The sequence below is a fragment of the Somniosus microcephalus genome, chromosome 2 (assembly GCF_052327205.1).
Source record: "Somniosus microcephalus isolate GS21.2 chromosome 2, FLI_Smic_1.0, whole genome shotgun sequence".
In the NCBI taxonomy this organism is placed as follows: domain Eukaryota; kingdom Metazoa; phylum Chordata; class Chondrichthyes; order Squaliformes; family Somniosidae; genus Somniosus; species Somniosus microcephalus.
The window spans coordinates 108,043,852-108,066,142 of NC_140988.1; the positions used below are offsets into that span (position 1 = coordinate 108,043,852).

Genomic DNA, 22,291 nt, shown 5'->3' on the forward strand with positions numbered 1-22,291 from the left:
ACAGAACTGCTGACAAAGTTAAAGTTTATTAGAAAATGGCCGGGAGGCCTTGTGCACAAAGGGAGAGAGGCTAGCTTCCTCAAGCTTGCACCTAACTCTCAAAGGAAAACCAGAAATACAAGCATGTTTATACCTTTCAATAGGCAACGCCCACGGGTTACAAAATGTGGGTGTATACGTACAAACAGCATCACTACAGTTACTCTCTTATTGGTTGACGTGGTTAGTCACTCAACTGTCAGGGCCCGCCTTGAGGTGTCCTGTTACACTAAACATCTCACACTAGTTGTAGTTACTTCTTATCAGTAAGCGCATAGTTTTCAGACATTGAGACTCCACAAAGCAGCTTTCAGCAAGGCCACAACCATGCTTATCACCCCTGGTGCTACTGTTCTAGCCCTGGAGATGCGCGGTTACTTCATTAATCTCTCGAGAAAAGCTTGTTGGGATAAACAATGTCAACTCAAACTTCGAGCAAACATTCCAAAGGGAGATAAGGTGTTTGAAGCAAGGATTGTCTCAGAAATGGCTGATTCCTTTTAGTGTTTAACTTGGTGGCCACAACTTGTTGTGGGATTTTAGAGACTTCTCTTATAAATGTTGTATAGCCCAATTCTACAGTAGGAGCTAGTGCCTGAATGTTTGTAACTTCAAAGGACATGTGTTTCCCCTAACCATCGAGCAAACAAACCATATACTCTGTGGCTAGGTCTCCTTGTCTCTTAGAAGGGCAAGCTATGTTGAACACTGCTTCTGTGAAGCTGATAACAACATTCCAAAATGTTTGGAGATACGTGGGGTGGCGGCCCGCAATCTGGTGAATCTGCTTTGGTCAGCTATTCTACAGTACTAGTTAAAAAGAGTTAATATATAATGGTCAAGCATCCCGTCATGCTTTGCAGCTATCTAAATGCTACATGTATGCTTTTAATACATATATATCTCAATAATGTAATCCTTTAAATATGATTTCTAATATTACAGCCTAATGGTTTATGTATTAGGGACTGGAGGATTCAGGCTTCGGTTCACAGGCCTAATTTTGCAATCCAACACTTTGTACTCACCTTTCCTGATCTACTGAGATCATTGAAACGTTTGCGGCACTGCATCCAGGTCCTCCTGACCACATCCCTGCTGTTTACCTCCTCTACTATTTGGAGCCAGGCTGTTTTGGTCTCCTGGGGAGGTCTCTTCCACCCATTAGAAGGGAAGAGGACCTCCCTGCGTGTTCGGACTCTCTCCACAAGCATATGGAGGGAGTCATCGGAGGACCTGGGTGCAGCCCTCTGTCTCTGTGCAGTCATCTCTGGAAATGTTTGCAACAGTCCAATTGTGCAGTGTGCTGCCTGCCCACTCCCAGATGAACATTGAAATGCAATGTGACCATGGCTCCTTTAAATATCCTGGCTGAAAATGCATCATCGATGATGTCATCAGACCTGGGCCGGGTAACGTGCAAGGCGAGCTTAATAGGCTCCATTATCGCAAAGTTGATTTCAGGAATGGGATGGAATCAACAATGGGGTCGCGACCTGCCACGCCAACTGCCCACACCCGACCTGCCCAGGTAAACAAAATTCCGGCTGAATGAATGAGTTGTCATTGAGTGTCAGCAGGATATTCAGCCAACCAAGCCTGATTCAACCTGATATCCACAAGTACACTTTCCCAGCAGGAGCCACTGAATAATGATCAGGAGCAGAAACCCTAACTCCCCCCACATTCCCCAAGCCTAAGAAAATCAGTTGTAGCATCAGCATCCAACATTGCCCTGAATGAGATGAGCTAACTTCGCAGTGACCAGGGGTCTCCCTGGTCTGTGTGGCATAGCATCGCACCATACAGTGCATTTACCAATCACTGAGTCATGTGTGTTCAGATTGACAATGTTTTCCTGTACAGTGGAAATTAAATGCCATGCATCCTGAGGGAAAATATGTTTCTAATGTGAGCATAGAGAGGAAGAGATATAGATAATTTAATAAAAATACATTTTGTGAAGAAGGAGGTTGGTAGATATTGTTTTGCTGTTTGTTTAATATTACTTGTATATTAATATGACATCATTCTTTTCCTTTGCTTTCTAGAATCACAACAGTCCTGCACAATGCAGACCAGTGACGGGGATGTAAATAATTGCATTGAAATAAAGGCTATGGATAATAAGCAAACTAAACAAGTTAGTTCTTTTTTTCTCTTTAGCAATTTATATCTCTTGGTGAACTTCCTCAGTACTGCCCTGGAGTGTAAGCCTAGATTTATTGGCCTAGAAATTCATTAAGGCGCTGCCAGCTTTGCGCCCAGTTAACGCCTAAAGAGTGATTTTGCGCCAGAAATGAGTTTGCGCAGATATTCAGCGCAGCGGTATTGGCGGCGGTAGCCGTTAGCGCTGCGCCGGCACCGATGACGTCATCGGTGTGCGCAGTGCCCCGGTTCCGCCCCGAAACCGGCCCAATCCCCATATTTAGTTGCGGCCGCCTCCTCCGAAGCGGCCACAAACAGCGACCAGAAAACCGGGCCGTCCTGCTGCCTTAGTGGGGCGCTTTAAAGCGGAAGGTGCGGCCGGCCGCTTTTTCGGCAGCCGCCTGCCCGCACCTCCTTCCCCGGCCTCCTCCACCCCCCCCCCCCCGCGGCATTGCCGGCTGCTTTCCGCGAGCCCGGCACTTCTCCGTGGTGCCGGGCTCATTTGCCGGCACTATCCAGCGGCGATCTCCCCGTTGCAGGCAGCTCCCCCTTAAGAGAAGGAGGAGGCCTGCAGTACCGCAGCCTGCCGCTCCGCAGCGGCTGGCGCAGCGGCGCCAAGAGCGCTGATATTCAGTGTCAGCGCCCCAAGCGGAGGCGGGCACACCCTGGTATAGCGCCCGGTTCCGAATTGGGGCGCTAACAATGAATATCTGACGATCGCTATAGGCTTCCCGCCCAGCGCTAACTTTTGGGCGCTAGCCAGCTGGCGGGGCCATAGTGAATTTCTAGGCCATTGTGCTCAAGTCACTGGAGTGTTACTTAAACCCACAACCTTCTGACGCAAAGGCAAGCGTGCTACCAACTAAGTCATACATGGTATGGCAATGATGATTATCTTATATTTATGACCTCTACTTTTGGACTCCCCACAAGTAGAAACATTTTCTCTATGTCTACCCGATCAAACCCTTTCATAATCTTAAAGACCTCTTATCAGGTCACCACTCAGCCTTCTCTTTTCTAGAGAAAAGAGCCCCAGCCTGTTCAGCCTTTCCTGATAAGTATACCTGCTGAGTTTTCCAGTGCCTCTATAACATTTTTATAATATGGAGACCAGAACTGTTTACAGTAATCCAAGTGTGGTCGAACCGAGGTTCAATACAAGCCTATCCCTCTAGAAATGAACACCAGTGCTTGGTTTGCCTTTTTTTCCTATCTTAGTGCTTTGTGTATCTGGACCCCTAAATTGCTTTGCTCCTCTATCCCATTTAGACTCTTGTTATCCAAGTATATTTGGCCTCCTTATTCTTCATGGAGGGAGTGCAGCGAAGTTTCACCAGGCTCATAGCTGGGATGGCAGGAATGACGTATGAGGAGAGATTGGGTCGATTGGGCTTATATTCGCTGGAGTTTAGAAGAATGAGAGGGGATCTCATTGAAACTTATAAAATTCTAACAGGACTAGACAGACTAGATGCAGGAAGGATTTTCCCGATGGCAGGGGAGTCCACAACCAGGGGTCACAGTCTAAGGATAAGGGGTAAGCCATTTAGGACTGAGATGAGGAGTAATTTCTTCACCCAGAGAGTGGTGAACCTGTGGAATTCTCTACCACAGAAGGCAGTTGAGGCCAATTCATTAAATATATTCAAGAAGGAATTAGATATATTTCTTAAGGCTAAAGGGATCAAGGGATATGGGGAGAAAGCAGGGACAGGGTACTGAATTTGGATGATCAGCCATGATCTCATTAAATGGCGGAGCAGGCTCGAGGGGCCGAATGGCCTACTCCTGCTCCTATCTTCTATGTTTCTATTTCGCTGTCATTACCTGTGAGTTTATCTTGTGCATCCCTTAGTGGCCCTGTCTCTATCATTGGAATGTAGGAATGTAAGAACAGGAGTAGGCCCTTCGAGCCTATTCCGCCATTCAATGAGATCATGGCTGATCTGTGACCTAACTCCATATACCCGCCTTTGGCCCATATCTCTTAATACCTTTGATTAACAAAAATCTATCAATCTCTGATTTAAAATTAACAATTAATCTAGCATCAATTGCCATTTGTGGAAGAGAGTTCCAAAATTCTACCAGCCTTTGTGTGTAGAAGTGTTTCCCAACTTCACTTCTGAAAGGCCTGGCTCTAATTTTTAGGCTATGCCCCCTAGTCCTAGGGGGAGAAATTCGGTTTGGGGTGCTAACTTTTGAAATCTTGAAAAATTTGCACCAGGCACTAATGATTGTGAACTTCCAGTAAATTGGCTGTTAGTGCTCCAGGAAGGAATTGGAGTGCTAAATCAAGCGCTACCACTTCCCTCGGAGCGCTAAAGCCGGCAAGAGGGGCGGTAGTGGTGCAGCGCTGCCCAATGCCAGGAACGGAGGCTCCTTCCCTCCCTTAAAGGGAAGGACCATCGCTGTAGGCTCTGCATTGAAACGAGGTCCCTCATTGCCAATGGCAGCCGCGATCCGACATGATCAGCCCCAAGCACTCTAGCAGAGTGTAGGGCTGATCGATCGCGGCCGAAGAAAATGCTGAAAAATGAACGTAAGGCATTAAGAAAATGTGTTTTTTTTCCACGCAACCATCATTAACTTTAAATACCGCTCCCCAAGCGGCCGGCCTCCTTGACAACGCCTCCTGCAGCTGTCGTTGTTGTTGTCCGGCAATGCTGCAGGGAGCAATGCAGCACGATGACATCACGATCTCCGGGCGCAGGAGATCGTGGTGCCAGGGGTTACCGCTGCCGCAAACCTCGACGGGAATTTCGGGGGCGTCGGTACTCCCAGTTGCAAAGCCGGTAGCGCCTCCCGGAGGCGCTAATGGGAAGCGTAAAGGAGGCGAATTTCTAGACCCTAGACTCTCCAACCAGCGGAAATATTTTCTCTCTATCTACCCTATCAGTTCCCCTTAATATGTTGAAAACTTCGATCAAGTCACTTCCTAACCTTCTAAATTTCAGGGAATCCAACCCTAGTTTGTGTAATATCACCTCGTAATTTAATCCTTGGATTCTGGTAAATTTACGCTGTACTCCCTCCAAGGCCAATATATCCTTCCTAAGATGTGGTGCCCAGAACTGCTCACAATACTCCAGGTGTGGTCTAACCAGGGCTTTGTATAGCTGTAGCATAACTTCTACCCCCTTGTATTCTAGTCCTCTAGATATGAAGCCCAGCATTCCATTAGCCTTATTGATAATTTTCATTACCTGCCCATGACATTTTAAAAATCTATGTTCATGGATCCCTAAGTCTCTTTGGACTTCTACTGTTTCTAGCTTTTCACCATTTAGAAAGTACTCTGTTCTATCCTATTTAGGTCCAAAGTGGATGACCTCACACTTGCCTACATTGAAATCCATTTGCCACAGTTTTACCTATTCACTTAATCTATTAATATCTCCTTATAATTTTATTTTTCCATCTACACTGCTTACAATGGCGCCTATCTTTGTGTCATCGGCAGACTTGGATATGTGGCTCCCTATTCCATCATCTAAGTCATTAATAAATACGGTGAATAGTTGAAGCCCGAACACAGATCCCTATGGAACGCCACTAATCACATCCTGCCAATTAGAGTTCCTGCCCATTATCCCTACTCTCTGTCTCCTGCCATGCAGCCAATTTCCTAACCAGGTCAATAATTTGCGTTCAATTCCATGAGCTTCAGATTTAGCTAGTAGTCTCTTATGAGGGACTTTATTGAATGTCTTCTGGAAGTCCATATAAATAACATCCATAGACATTCCTCTGACCACTACTTTCAAAAAATACAATCTGTTTCATCAGGCATGACCTACCCTTTACATCCTGATTATTATTTTGTTATTCATGTATCTGTAGAATACTTTACTATTTCTTTTTATATTCCTTGATTATTCAATTTCGTAGTTCCTCTTTGCTTTCCTAATTGTTTCTTTTTACTTCTTTCCTAACCTCTTCTTACTCCTTTTTGTCATCCTTTCCTTTATTGTCTGTAGCCTGGAGTTTCCACTCGATTACACTTTTTTTGCCACAATTCCCTCGATATCGGCACATCCGGTGCAAAAGATGGCAGAATTTTAAGCACAAATTGCATTCAACGCAACTTGAGTTTCTGCAATATTTTGTGCTAGTTTTTAAAACATCATGCTGGAAGCAGGCCCCGCTAACAAAACTAGCCAGGCCCCCAGGGTAAACCAGTCACCACTGGGAGTTTCCACTAATTGCGCTCGTTTGCAGGCCTTCGAGGAGGCTCCAAAAATGAAGTTGGATCTTTTGGGCACAAGGACACTGATAGGTCTGTTTTGAAAGGTTTTGCATGATTTAAAAAAAAAATTACTCAGGAACTGACTACTGCACCCCGATCTAACTAGAAAATAGTTTTGTATATTTAAAAAAAAGTTATTTTCAGTCATTTAAATTCGGGTTAGTCACAGGTGGTGGATTGACACGGTAATTTAAAATGCTTATTTTCTGTGATAAACCCACTTACAGCTGTATTAATCAAACTGCGCCTAGTTACCACTCTTAAATATATCAAGGGATAGTTTTTAAAGCAATTAAAAAATAAATAATGATGTTATAAAATGCTTCTGACTGCGCTGGTTCATGGCAGATTTTGCATTCGGCGATAAGCAAATGAGTTTGAGTGGAAAATCAGCGTGGGCGGGGCGGGGGGGGAAACACTTTTCAAAATGGGTGCAATTTGCACCGGAATGGCCAATCGCTCCCAAAGCAGAAACTCTATGCCTATGGCCCAGATATTCAGATCCCTACAGATGTGTACGTGCTGTGTACCCACCCGTAGGGACATCGGAAATGCCGATTTCAGGCATGCAAAGCACATGCGCTGAAAACCGGCATTTCCGATCTGTTAACAATGGTCTTAACAGATCCTCCAGCTGCCCTGGAGAAGGGCCTCCGTGGGCAGATAGTTCCGCTTTTTGAAGACCCTCCGCCCGCAGAAAACCCTTACAATTCTTATGCCTGGTAAAAGCAGGCATAAGGCCTGCTTTTACCAGGATAAGAGTTCAAAAAAGTTTTTTAAAAGTTTTTTTCACTGATTTATCATTTAAAAATACTTTAAAAAAAGGTAAGTTTATTTTTAGCCCCATAGAAAACTTAACTTTTTTTTCAAAAAATTAAATTTTTGTTTAAAATACTTAATTTATTGTAATTTCAAGTCATTTTAAAAATGTGATTTAAAAAAAATTATTTAATTTTGGGGGTGATCTCCATTTGATTGGCTCCCCATGGCCCACTTGATCCCAGGGACGCTGCGAACTACCTGCGCCTCTGGGATACGTGGGCCCTGTGCACTTCAAGATTGGAGAGGCCCAGGAGCGGAAGCGTGTGCATCCCAGCAGCCCTCAGGTAAGGGCGTAGATTTTTCCAGAACGCATGCCTCCGCCCACGGGAAGCCTGCAATCGGAAAATACGGGCCTATGTACTTAGTGTATGCCTTTTTCTTTAGTTTCAATTTTAGCCTTATCTCTTTATTTATCCATAATATTTCATTATTAGCTAGTTTGTTCTTGTTTTTAGCGGAATATATTCCCCTTGAACTCTATTCAAATATTTTGCACTGATGTTCTATCTCTTTATCTGTCAAAATTACTTTCCAGTTTACCTTCCCAGTTATATTCTCATTCCCTCACAATTAGCTTTTTTTTTACAATCTATTACTTTGGCCTTTGTCTTACTTATATCTTTCTCAATGATTATTTTGAAACTATTGTCTAAATAATGATCACTATTGTCTAAATATTCCCCTATGCTTACTTTTCTAATCTACTCTGGTTCATTTCCCATTGCTAGATGCAGCAGTGATTCCTCTCTGGTTGGACTTCTTATGTACTGTGTAAGAAAGGAGTCCTGTGCACACTATAAAAGCTCGATTCCCTTTCTCCTACCTCCTCTTTCCAGTTTATTTGGGGGGGGGGGGCGGTGCAGTAATTGAAATCTCCCATGATTATTATTTTATGTCTTTTACTCATTTCATGGATTTGCTTTCATATTTCTTCCTCCACTTCCCTTCCACTATTAGGTGGTCTGTAGAATAGCCCTATTAGCATGATCGATCCCTTCTTATCCTTTATCTTCATCCATATGGATTTTGTTTCTATCGTAATATTTAGCATCCAGTGTTCACATCATGCAATTTCAAGTTTCTTAAAGAACAAGTCAGATACAGCACAAATGGTGCTTTATTTTCATTAAACAGCAAGCTTAATTATAGACTTTAGAAACATAGAAACATAGAAAAATAGAAAAATAGGAGCAGGAGTAGGCCATTCGGCCCTTCGAGCCTGCTCCGCCATTCAATATGATCATGCCTGATCCTCCATCTCAATACCATATTCCTGCTCTCTCCCCATACCCCTTGATGCCTTTTGTGTCTAGAAATCTATCTATCTCCTTCTTAAATATATTCAATGACATGGCCTCCACAGCCTTCTGTGGTGGAGAATTCCACAGGTTCACCACCCTCTGAGTGAAGAAATTTCTCCTCATCTCAGTCCTAAATGTCCTACCCCGTATCCTGAGACTGTAACCCCTCGTTCTAGGGCCCCCAGCCAGGGGAAACATCCTCCCTGTATCCAGTCTGTCTAGCCCTGTCAGAATTTTATACGTTTCAATGAGATCCCCTCTCATTCTTCTAAACTCTAGTGAATACAGGCCTAGTCGACCCAATCTCTCCTCATACGACAGTCCTGCCATCCCAGGAATCAGTCTGGTGAACCTTCGCTGCACTCCCTCTACGGCAAGTATATCCTTTCTTAGGTAAGGAGACCAAAACTGCACACAGTACTCCAGGTGTGGTCTCACCAAGGCCCTGTATAACTGTAGTAAGACATCCTTGCTCCTGTACTCAAATCCTCTTGCAATGAAGGCCAACATACTATTTGCCTTCCTAACTGCTTGCTGCACCTGCTTGTTTGCTTTCAGTGACTGGTGTACAAGGACACCCAGGTCCCTTTGTACATCAACATTTCCCAATCTGCCACCATTTAAATAATACTGCTTTTCTGTTTTTCCTACCGAAGTGGATAACTTCACATATATCCACGTTATACTGCATCTGCCATGTATTTGCCCACTCACTCAACTTGTCTAAATTGCCTTTAAGCCTCTTTGCATCCTCCTCACAACTTACAATCCCACCTAGTTTCATGTCGTCAGCAAACTTGGAAATATTACATTTGGTTCCCTCATCCATGTGGTGATAGTTACCCTCCACCCCGGTAGGGGGCGACGGAGGGTAAACAGAGAGAGGAAATAAATAAAGAAGCCTTGTGTTGATGGCTGAAGGAATACATCCCGTGTCCGTGTGTCCGTGTGTTGAGTACATTACAATCCAAATCTTTGATATATATTGTGAATAGCTGGGGCCCAAGCACTGATCCCTGCGGTACCCCACTAGTCACCGCCTGCCACCCTGAAAAAGACCCAGCTATTCCACCTTAGGTGAAATTTTGTATAAATACTTCATGACCCCCAAATCTAATCAAGCAGAACTCTTGAATATCAATCCATCTCCACCAATCAGCTCTGGCCTACTGCTACTTGGACTCAGAGACCGATTTTGGTGCAAGTCAGTCCTAAATGACTAAGAGCTGATGCAAATTCTGCCTAAAAAGTCAAATACTAATAGAATTCAATGGTTGGATATAAACCTATGTATATAATTGCCAATACTGTTAGCTGGGTGGGGAGGGGGCTCTCCCAATTGTCAGCCATAACTTTGGCAAATGATTAGCAGAAACCCTGGAGAAATGATTGCTTATTCCATTCCTCCGGGGTTTCCGGCAGACTTTCATTGAAGTTACAGCGTGAGATCACGGGCCCCAGCAGAAATTCTTTCCCAATTATTCAAATCTGTAGGTGCAAATACAGACGAGTTGGGACAGCAGTGGTGGGAGAGGAAGATTACATGTAAATGAAATTTAAAGGAATGGGGCTAATTAAAGGAAAGTGTCACAATCGGAGGACAAATAAAATTCTGAATGCCTTTAGAGAGCCTCAAAAACATCTAACCTGTGACCAGGGGAACATCAATGGAATTTGGAGAAGGGGCATAAAAAGTGGCAAGATTTTTTGGGGGATTGGGGAACATGTCCTCCTCATCCGCACTTTCAGTGATTGTGTCCACTGTTTGCTAAAAAAATAAGCTTGATCTACTTCTTGTTGCAAAATGTTCTAGCTCTGTAGGGCAGAGGAATGTCATTCAGCTGCCATTTATATCTCCCTCAGCACCAGACCAACCTCGAACCATTTCCTAAATCTGACAGATTTATGATCAGTGCGGAAATTGGAAATCTCTTCAGAGTACAGCTCTTCTAGATTAGGATACGCCTGCCCCCAACCACTGTTCAAATGTTTTCACGCGAGAAACACATCGGGTTAGGGGACGATTTTCAAGTAGTGCCCAAAACAGGACCGCAGTCGGCAGAGCAGCTGCTCTGCCCACCTGTTCATGCCGGCGTGAAGCCGGAACCATTTTGAAGCCCGGGCCTCATTAACATGCTGCTGTGGCAAGTTGCGGGCGTCAAGCGGGCGCCTCAGCAGCTCACCATTTCTGGGAGGGCGGGAGATTCGCCCGTTTCTATGCTGAGCTAGCTGGGGGTTGGGGGGAACACGATCCTGGATGGGGGCATTGAATAGACTAGCAGAGAGCCAGAGGTTGTTTGGATGCCTAGAAGGAGCACTCCTCTTCCTCCTGGGCTCAGCCCAAAAATAAAAATTGCCCCCTGGGCTATTTTCTGAGCGGCCACCAGCAGTCCCTTTAAGGGCCATTGGAGAGGCTGCTCAGCGTCTGCACCAAATGGGCGGAGTGTGCTTGGTGCACACTCTACCTACTTGTACCTGTAAAAATTACAATCAAATTCTTACAACTGGCGTAGAACCCCGATTTGCATATTGGGCCGGATTTTCCGATCGGATGCTCCCTACGGGCGGATGCCTCCGATCTGGAAAAATCTACGAACTTACCTGCTGGCTCTGTAGGTCCTGACACTTCTGATCCTGGGCCTCTCCTGGTCCGCGCGCACAGCGGCCCAGGTATCCCAGGGCGCAGGCCGTTCCCTGGGATCATGTGGGCCATGGGGAACCAATCAAAGAAAGGAATCCCCCTTCACACTTTTGACAGGTCTCTACGCGTAGATCTGTCAAAAGTATGAATGGGGATCACTTACAAAACACACTAAAACATTAAATAATTTTTAAAAATCACATATTAAAAATTACATTAAATTAAATGTTTTAAACAAAAATTTAATTTTTTGAAAAAAATAATTAAAGTTTTTTATGGGGCTAAAAATAAACTTAACTTTTTAAAAAGTATTTTAAAATTATAAATGACTGAAAATAATTTTTAAAAAACTTTTTAAAACTCTTATGCTGGTAAAAGCAACCAGGCGTAAGGTTTTTAAAGGTTTTCAGCGGGCGGAGGTTGTGCAGAAAGCAGAACTCTCCACCTGCAGGGGCCCTTCTCCAGGGCAGGCGGAGGATCCTTGACAGATCGGAAGTGCCGGTTTTCAGCGCATGCACTTCGCATGCCTGAAACCAGCACTTGCGAGGCCCCTACGGGTGTGTACACAGCTCGTACACACCCATGGGGGTCGGAAAATACAGAACAATATTTCAGGCAGGCAGCTGCTTGGACATTTACAGGGTTGCCTGAAAATTGTATAAAATGGGCCTTCAGCTTTAATGGTGCTCCTCGCACTGTTGGAGATGAGGGTGTTGGGGATAAGGAGAGAGGTTTAAGGAGTGGAGAGAATAAGCCGGAGGTTATCTTTCCTTTCCAGGATGCTCTTGGAGCAGTTGGTGGCTTTGCTAGAGGGCAGACAAGTCCAATAGCTCTTGTGATAGATAACTAACCCACCCTGGATTCAAATTACACCGATGCTCACTTTTCCATGATTGCAACTTTCGATTGAAGAAGTCAAAATGGAGAAAATGTACTACAAAAGTAATGGGCCAGACTTTGCTGGAATGAGGCATCTTGCGGCATGCCCTGTTAGTCAGACTTTTCCCCTCATGCTTCAGCTCAAATATAAGCTGATAACGAAGGGAATGATTTTGCCAGCCCTGGGGAGACGGGTTTGGAGGCGGGACTGCCGGGAAAATGGCAGAAACTGGGGGCGGGTACCCATCCCGCCACCAACCCGTGTCCGTGTCATCTTTCCAGGAGGTGGGTAACCGATGTGAAGGGGATTACAGGTAGTTAACAGGCAGTTAAGAGGATTATCCCCATTTTTCCAACGAAAGTGCAGGCTTCCTGACGTTGGGAAACCCTGCCACGGTCAGCGAGGTGAGCAGTGGGTCTGCGGGGGTGAGAGGGGTCAAAAAGTGCGCTGTGGAGGTGACTGATGGGTGCAAGTGTGGAGAGGTAAGTATGTGAGGTGAGTGAAAAGTGTTAGAAAAAGTTTACTTACCTTTGTTTATTCCTGCAGGCTTCAATCGTTGGGGATCCGGAGGCTCTGGCATTTCCACGGCAGAGATGACAGAATGGCTACTGCATTCTCCGATGCAACAGCCATCTGCTTTCTGCTCAGAAAATAGGTTTGGTGAGTCTTGAATACAAGGACTCATCAAACAACAGAGAATGCCAGTGTTTGACAGCTTCTCAAAGCTGTCAAACGATGACAATTCATCTGTCAAAAATTTTTGACAGATGAAACGTCATACGCTGACGTTCTCTGTCACCGGCTATCCCTTAATTGGCCTGCTAAACCTGCTGGGCAGGCTTAACAAGGTCAATCGAGGGAAAATAGCATGGGTTGGCCGGACGTCAATGGAGGCGGGACTAAATCCTGACAAGCAGCAGTCCTGCCTCCATCACATCCACATTGGCAAAATCACCCGCAACATGTCGAGGGCAACGAGGCATCTGAGACCTTAATAAACTATGGGACCAATAGTCTATCTCCTTAGCCAATGAGATTTAAAGATTAAGAAAGAAGCAGAGGAACAACGGAGAAGGAGGGTGAATTAGAATGGGTGGATCACAGTCAAATCAGGTAAACATAGAAACATACAAACATAGAAGATAGGAGCAGGAGTAGGCAATTCAGCCCCTCGAGCCTGCTCTGCCATTTAATGAGATCATGGCTGATCATCCAAATTCATAAGAACATAAGAACATAAGAAATAGGAGCAGGAGTAGGCCAATCGGCCCCTCAAGCCTGCTCCGCCATTCAATAAGATCATGGCTGATCTGATCCTAACCGCCAATCCACTATCACAGAACCATCTCCTGAATCTAACAGAATTAGACACACGAACTAGGAGCAGGATCAGGCTACACGGCCCCTGGGCCCGCTCCGCTACCCACAGGGCCATGACCGATCCGAACCTAGACTCATGTCCAAATTCCTGCCCGCTCCCCATAACCCTTAATTCCCTTTACTTCTAGGAAACTGTCTATTTCTGTTTTAAATTTATGTAATGATGTAGCTTCTACAGCTTTTTGGGGCAGCATATTCCATGGACCTACCACCCTCTGAGTGAAGTAGTTCTTCCTCATCTCAGTTTTGAAAGAGCAGCCCCTTATTCTAAGACTATGCCCCCTAGTTCTAGTTTCACCCATCATCGGGAACATCCTCCCCGCATCCACCCGATCCAACCCCTTCACAATCTTATATGTTTCAATAAGATCGCCTCTCATTCTTCTGAACTCCAATGAGTAGAGTCCCAATCTACTCACCTCTCCTCATACGTCCATCCCCTCATCCCCGGGATTAACCGAGTGAACCGAGTACCCTGTCCCTGCTTTCTCCCCATATCCCTTGATCCCATTAGCCTTAAGAAATATATCTAACTCCTTCTTGAATATATTTAATGAATTGGCCTCAACTGCCTTCTGTGGTAGAGAATTCCACAGGTTCACCACTCTCTGGGTGAAGAAATTACTCCTCATCTCTGTCCTAAATGGCTTACCCCTTATCCTTAGACTGTGGCCCCTGGTTCTGGACTCCCCCGCCATTGGGAACATCCTTCCTGCATCTGGTCTGTCTAGTCCTGTTAGAATTTTATAAGTTTCAATGAGATCCTCTCACAATCTTCTAAACTTCCAGCGAATATAAGCCTAATCGAACCAATCGCTCCTCATACGTCATTCCTTCCATCCTAGGTATCAGTCTGGTGAACCTTCGCTGTACTCCCTCCATGGCAAGAACATCCTTCCTCAGATAAGGCGACCAAAACTGCACACAATACTCAAGGTGTGGTCTCACCAAGGCCCTGTACAACTGCAGCAAGACATCCTTGCTCCTGTACTCGAATCCTCTCGCTATAAAGGCTAACATACTATTTGCCTTCTTAATCGCCTGCTGCACCTGCATGCTTACCTTCAGCAACTGGTGCACAAGGACACCCAGGTCTCATTGCACTTCCCCTTCTCCTGATCTATTGCCGTTCAGATAATAATCTGCCTTCCTGTTTTTGCCACTAAAGTGGATAACCTCGCATTTATCCACATTATACTGCATCTGCCATGCATCTGCCCAATCACCCAACCTGTCCAAATCATACTGGAGTTTCTCTGCATCCTCCTCACAGCACACACACCCACCCAGGTTTGTGTCGTCTGCAAACTTGGAGATATTACATCTAGTTCCCTCGTCTAGATCATTAATATATATTGTGAATAGCTGGGGTCCTAGCACTGATCCCTGCGGTACCCCACTAGTCACTGCCTGCCACTCGGAAAAAGACCCGTTTCTTCCAACTCTTTGCTTCCTGTCTGCCAACCAGTTCTCTATCCAAGTCAGTACCTTACCCCCAATCCCATGTGCTTTAACTTTACACGCTAATCTCTTATGCGGGACCTTATCGAAAGCCTTCTGAAAGTCCAAATACACCACATCCACTGGCTCTCCCTTATCTATTCTACCAGTTACATCCTCAAAAAATTCCAGTAGATTAGTCAAGCACGATTTATCTTTTGTAAATCCATGTTGACTTTGTCCGATCCTGTTTTCCAAGTGCTCTGCTATTACATCTTTTATAATGAACTCTAGCATTTTCCCCACTACCGATGTCAGGCTTACCGGTTTATAATTCCCCGTTTTCTCTCTACCACCTTTTTTAAATAGTGGGGTTACATTAGCTACCCTCCAATCCATGGGAACTGTGCCTGAGACTAAGGTATTTTGGAAGATGACCAGCAATACATCTACTATTTCTAGGACCACTTCCTTAAATACCCTAGGATGTAGATTAGCAGGCCCTGGGGATTTATCGGCCTTCAATCCTGTCAATTTCCCTAACACTGTTTCTCTACAAATACTGATTTCATTCAGTTCCTCCCTCTCATTAGACCCTATGTTCCCCGAAATCTCTGGGAGGTTATTTGTGTCCCCCTTTGTGAAGACAGGACCAAAGTATGTATTTAATAGGTCAGCCATTTCTTTGTTCCCTATTATAAATTCCCCTGATTCTGACTGCAAGGGACCTATGCTTGACTTCACCAATCTTTTTCTCTTCACATATCTATAGAAGCTTTTAAAGTCAGTTTTTATGTTCCCTGAAAGCTTACTCTCATACTTTATTTTCCCCCTCTTAATTAATCCTTTCTTCCTCCTTTGCTGAATCCTAAACTGCTCCCAATCCTCAGGTTTACTGCTTTTTCTGGCCAATTTATATGCCCTCTCCTTGGATCTTATGCTCTCCCTAATTTCCCTTGTTAGCCACGGTTGAGTCACCTTTTTTGTTTTATTTTTATGTCAGACAGGGATGAACAAATTCTGTAGTTCATCCATGCGATCTTTAAATGTTTGCCATTGCCTATGCACCGTCAACCCTTTAAGTAACGTTCTCCAATCCATCCTAGCCAACTCACGCCTCATACCATCGTAGTTTCCTTTATTTAAATTCAGGACCCTAGTCTCTGAGTCAACTACTTCAGTCTCCTTCTTAATGAAGAATTGTATCATATTATGATCGCTCCTCCCCAAGGGGCCTCGCACAAGATTGCTAATTAATCCTTTCTCATTACATAATACCCAGTCTAAGATGGCCTCATCTCTAGTTGGTTCCTTGACATATTGGCCAAGGAAACCATCCCATATACACTCTAGGAATTCCTCCTCCACAGTATTGTTACTAATTTGGTTAGCCCAATCTATATGTAGATTAAAGTCACCCATGATAACTGCTGTGCCCTTATTGCATGCCTCTCTAATTTCCGGTTTAATGCCATCCTCAACCTCAACATTACTGTTTGGGGGTCTGTATACAACTCCCACTAACGTCTTCTGCCCCTTGGTATTTCTCAGCTCTACCCATACAGATTCTACATAATCAGAGCTAATATCCTTCCTTACTATTATGTTAATCTCCTCTTGAACCAGCAATGCTACCCCACCTCCTTTTCCTTTTTGCCTTTCCTTCCTGAATATTGAATACCCCTGGATGTTGAGGTCCCAGCCTTGGTCACCCTGGAGCCATGTCTTCATAATCCCAATTGTACCATATCCGTTTACATCTATTTGCGCAGCTAATTCATTCACCTTATTATGAATGCTCCTCGCATTAAGACACAAAGCCTTCAGGCTTTTTTTTTTTAACACTCTTAGGGGGAATAATTCAGTTGGTTTGTGCCTCCCGTTAGTGCCTTAAGAGGGCGCTAATGGGCGCAAAGCAGCTAGCGCCCGTGCGTGGTGATGCTTGCGCTGCTCACGAAATTAAGTAGACATTTTGCGGCGGTGCTAAACACTACCGCCATGATCCCCTGCACCGGCAGATTGTGACGTCAGTCGAGTGTGCAACGCCCCGGTAGCAGCCCGGACCGGATATTGAGTGGCGCCCTCTGCCTTACCGCCTGCCACTAGCAACGACAGGTTGAGGGGAGCATTTTGCGGTCAGGAAGGGACTGGGGGAGCGCTATTTAAAGGCGACCACTTCCTGACTTTTTTTGATGGTGACATTTTTGCACCACGCATTCTGAGAGAGAGAGAGTGTATTCTGGAGAGATTCAACGCTGTGTGAAGGAGTTTTGGGCACTGAGCAGCACTTTGCAGGTTCATTTTGATTTGCCCTTCCTTTTATTGATTTAGAAGAGATTGTGGGGGCTGCACTCTGAGCTCTTTCCCTGGGTCTCTCCATTGTTCTTTCCAGCAGATTTGATGTACAGGTCTCTCCAGGCCGAGATTCAAGGCTGCAATGAGCAGGATGTGGATGGAGAGAAAGGTTAACCCTCCCCTTTAAGAACTGGCTGGCGCCATTGTGCCTGTGTTCCATTGCTGACTGGCATCACTTGAGCTCCGCCAGTGCTCTGAGGTAGTGCCTCGCTCCTCGGCCTTTGCGCCTTAAGACACGTGTGAAGTGCTTGATTTAGCACTCCAATCACCTCCAGGGGCGATAAATGTCAAGTTTGCAGTTGGAGGCGATAAGTACCACCAGGCGCTAATCTTTGCGCCCGGCCGATAATTGCGCCCCAAATGGGGCGATACTGAATTTTTCCCCCTTAGTTCTTTTATAATTATAATTATTTACTGTGGCCATGTTTGATTTAAACCCTTGGTTTCTCTGCCTTCCACTTTTGCTTTTCTCCTTCCTGTCTTTTGCTTCTATCCTTGCTTCCTTTTCCTGTCTCCCTGCACAGGTTCCCAACCCCCTACCATTTTAGTTTAAACCCTCCCCAACAGCACTAGCAAACACTCCCCCAGGACATCGGTCACGGTCCTGCCCAGGTGCAAACTGTCCAGTTGGTACTGGTCCCACCTCCCCCAGAACCGGTTCCAATGTCCCAGGAATTTGAATCCCTCCCCCTTGCACCATTCCTCTAGCCACGTATTCATCTGAAATATCCTTCTATTTCTACTCTGACTAGCACGTGGCACTGGTAGCAATCCTGAGATTACTACCTTTGAGGTCCTATTTTTTAATTTATCTCCTAACTCCCTATATTCAACTTTTAGGACCTCATCCCATTTTTTACCTATATTGTTGGTACCTACATGCACCACGACAGCTGGCTGTTCACCCTCCCCCTCCAGAATGCCCTGCAGCTGCACCAAGGCATCCTTGACCCTTGTACCAGGGAAGCAACATACCATCCTGGAGTCTTGTTTGCGGCCGCAGAAACGCCTATCTATTCCCCTTACAATAGAATCCCCTATCACTATAGCTCTCCTGCTCTTTTTCCTCCCGTCCTGTGCAGCAGAACCACCCATGGTGCCAGGAAGTTGGCTACTGCTGCCTTCCCCTGATAAGCCATCTCCCCCAACAATATCCAAAGTGGTATATCTGTTTGAGAGGGGATGGCCACAGGGGACCCCTGCACGACCTGCCTGCACCTACTACTCTGCCTGGTGGTCACCCATACCCTTCCTGCCTGTGCAGCCTTTACCTGTGGTGTGACCAACTCCCTAAACATACTATCCATGATGTCCTCGGTATCGCGAATGTTCCAATATGTATCCATTCGCTGCTCCAGCGCCGCAATGTGGTCTGCCAGTAGCTACAGCTGGATACACTTCCCACACACATAGTGCAGGAGGAGCATGCCATGGGGCCAAGCTGCCATGACTTACCCTTTAATTAATTCAAATTGAATTAAATCAAATCAATACCTCCAATTACACTACAATTAAATTATATTCTCAAGGGCCCTTGTTTACTAGCACACCCCGCTACACAACAGAGACCTTAGAAACTATAAACCACAAAAATTAAGTTTGGATAAAAGTGAGAAAGAGAGAAATATTCACCAACCAATCACTTACCTGCTTTCTGGTGATGTCACACTGTGATTACTTTTTACTTCTTTACACTCGCCGGTCCGTTGTAGCCCCGGCTCACCTTTGAAATCTCCCGCGGTTTGGCGCTCTTCAGCCGCTCTCGTTCACCTTTGAAATCTCCCGAGGTTTGGCGCTCTCCAGCCGCTCTCGTTCACCTTTGAAATCTCCCGAGGTTTGGCGCTCTCCAGCCGCTCTCGCTCACCTTTGAAATCTCCCGAGGTTTGGCGCTCTCCAGCCGCTCTCGCTCACCTTTGAAATAGAAATAGAAACAAAGAGAGGGAAAGAAAGATTGGATTAAGAGAGTGAGAAGAAAGGCAGAAAGGTTAAATAAGAAAAAAAGTAATACATTAAAACTTGAAATTTTTAAAATCTCTAAGAATAATTGACTACATGCAAGAATGAGACTCAACAATTTAAATTGTTCCATTTCTGGGCCAGAGAGATTACTTGTCATTGCATTAACAATTATCATGTCATTAAAAGGGTACTTATGCTGTTAAGTACCAGCCCTAACTTTCTGCAGCGAGTTTAATTTGAGTTTAATGTGGAAATCCAGCAAGCTCTTAAAAATAATGGGGAGGTTGAGGGCGAGCTGCCACTTTTGCGAGGTTAATGGCGGAGCGACCCAAATCGTCCAGTATCTTGTGTCAATTCGCAATTAACAGGGTATCTCTTCCGCTCCACAAGTTGCTGGATGATTTACACATCAGTAATGGCGAGCACCATTAAACTCGCCCTTATTTTGTCAGAAAATTCTGGACCTATATTATAAAGTTTTATAAATATGATATGATGTAGCTTTTAATGAACAATAACAGTAACATATGGTCAGAGGATGTGAATGGTATATCAATTTTTGCTTTTATTATATTACAAGCTGTCAAATTTGGAGATCTAGGATATCTTTGATGGCATTTTAAGTGAAATGTCACCTGTTTATTGGATGATTGGACAGATGACTACATCTAGTTGTGTTCCACCCTCACCCTCTTATTCTTGTTTATTCTTCCCTAGTTTGACTTCCTTTCTTCCTTTGGTCTGACAGAGGCCAAACAAAATTGACAGCTTCTGAGGTTTAAAAAAAATACAGATAATATTGAACTATGAATTCAGGGTAAATACTGCTTGTAAGTGAATGATATATATATATCTCTATAACCAATATGCATATATAAAATAATACGAAAACATGTTGAAAGCCAAATGAGATCTTCCAAACAATTAAAATCTGGTACTAAAAACTGCTGAAGATGTTCAAACGCGATCTTTTACCTTCCTAGGGATTGACCTGCCACCTTGTGGCCGCCTCACTGGTTGGAGCCATTGGTTCAGCATTTTTGTATGGCTATAACTTGTCGGTAGTAAATGCACCAACAGTGGTAAGTGAATGAAAATACAACATTAAAAACAGGCCAAGAATCACTTTATTGCATCTTTTGTGTATCCCCATCTTCCTTCACCCCACCACTCCTGACAGCCTTTGGTCACCTAATCCCAAAGGTCTAAAATTCCCTCGCTTAAACCCTCAGCTCTCTAACTCCTTCTCCTCCTTTAAGACCTTCCTTAAAACCCACCTTTTTGACCAAGCTTTTAGTCAACCCCCCTCCCTAATATCTTCTTCTTTGGCTGAACGTCCATTTCTTTCCATATGCCTTTGAGAAGCTTCTTGGGACATTTTTTACATAAAAGGCACTAAATAAATACAAGTTGTTTTTGGTTTAATACTCTGTACAAATTTAAAACCATTGTATGTTATTGTAAAGTGAATGTACTGTGCAACTTATATATTATTTTTTGAATTTACACATCGATATAAAGCATTGAGATTATTGAGTTTACAGATGTGATATTAAATTACTTGTTCACATTGTAGATAATTCAAAGATAACTGAAAATTTAATTTAATAAAAATGCTGTACTTGGAGTATCACTGGCACAAGGCTGTAACATATTGGTTGTACTGAGTGGTGTGTCAGAGTTCAGAGTATTACTCAGGAATAAATATCCTCCATGCCATGACTAAATGGACAGAGTGTGCCTTGCTCGGGATACCATTTGACATCAAGTAACAGTAACCTTATGAATTTAAAGAATATTGCTGTTGTATGACATATTATAGAATCATACAATGATAGAATATTACAGCACAGAAGGAGGCCATTCAGCCCATCGAGTCTGCGCCGGCTCTTTTGAAGAGCAATCCAGTTAGTCCCACTCCCCCTCTCGTTCCTCATATCCCTGCAATTTTTTCTCCTACAAATATTTATCCAATTTCTTTTGAAGGCTACTATTGAATCTGTATCAACCACAATATCAGGCAGTGCATTCCAAATCCTAACCACTCGTAGCATAAAAAGTTTTTCCTCATGCTGCCTTTGGTTCTTTTGCCAATCGCCTTAAACCTGTGTCCTCTGGTTCTTGACCCTTCAGCCATTGGAAACAGTTTCTCTTTATTTACTCTATCTAAACCCTTCATGATTTTAAACACCTCGATCAAATCTCCTCTTGGCCTTCTCTGCTCGAAGCAGAACAACCCCAGCTTTACATAGGATTACATAAGATACTAGCTGGGGGAGCCCGGCTTTGCCAGGGCTGTTTTGGGCCGGGCGGTTTAAATCGAGTCCCAGGCTTTGAGGCCTCTCTGTGTCCCTCTGTGAATCTGGTGCCGGGCAACATTTTAAATCGAGTCCCAGGCTTTTGGGCCCTGTCTCTGTGTCCCTCTCTGAATCTGCTGCCGGGCAACATTTTAAATTGAGTACCAGGCTTTCAGGCCCTGTCTGTCTGTCCCTCTGTGAATCTGCTGCCGGGCAACATTTTAAATCGAGTCCCAGGCTTTTGGGCCCTGTCTCTGTGTCACTGTCAATCTGCTGCCGGGCAACATTTCTACCTTTTAATACCTTCAAAGATGAAAGTGAAAGTACTTATAAAACATTTTTGGTAAATCTTTTAAAAATAACATAAGAGATACTAACGTTTTCGAAGCTGCATCAGCAGATTTTGAGCTGGAAGTAAATGGTGTTTTTAGCTTGAGGCAATGGCTCCCACATCCCTGAGATGAAAACGATTAGTCCCGCCCCCACACACACACCGATTGGCCAACCATCAGGGGACTGTACTGTAGGATTGGTCAATCGTGACGGCACAGGATTGGTCGAACCTTGACGTCAGTCAATCAATGCTAAGTAGCAGATAATGAGTTTAATTTTGAAGGTTTTTTGCATAAGGCGCGAACAATTTTCGTCTGACCGAAAAGTAAATATGCTTACGACCGTCCCGGAAGCGTAAGCTTTCTTCGGAGGTAATGCGCGCGTAGGTACGCTCTATAACTTTCGAGCGCATAGCCGGACAGACGCACACCCGAGGACAGACAG

General features: G+C 44.5%; 1 protein-coding gene across 2 annotated transcripts in view; it reads left to right on the forward strand.

Annotated features, from left to right (window-relative positions):
• The window catches only part of slc2a9l2 (solute carrier family 2 member 9, like 2), an 836,356-nt gene that overhangs the window by 85,957 nt on the left and 728,108 nt on the right, over positions 1 to 22,291 (forward strand). For both annotated transcript variants that reach the window (XM_085961684.1, XM_085961676.1), the window contains exons 2-3: positions 2,091 to 2,182; positions 20,201 to 20,299. In XM_085961684.1, coding sequence (XP_085817810.1) covers positions 2,111 to 2,182; positions 20,201 to 20,299 — 171 coding nt within the window. In that variant the 5' untranslated portion in view covers positions 2,091 to 2,110. The remainder of the gene's footprint in view (positions 1 to 2,090; positions 2,183 to 20,200; positions 20,300 to 22,291) is intronic.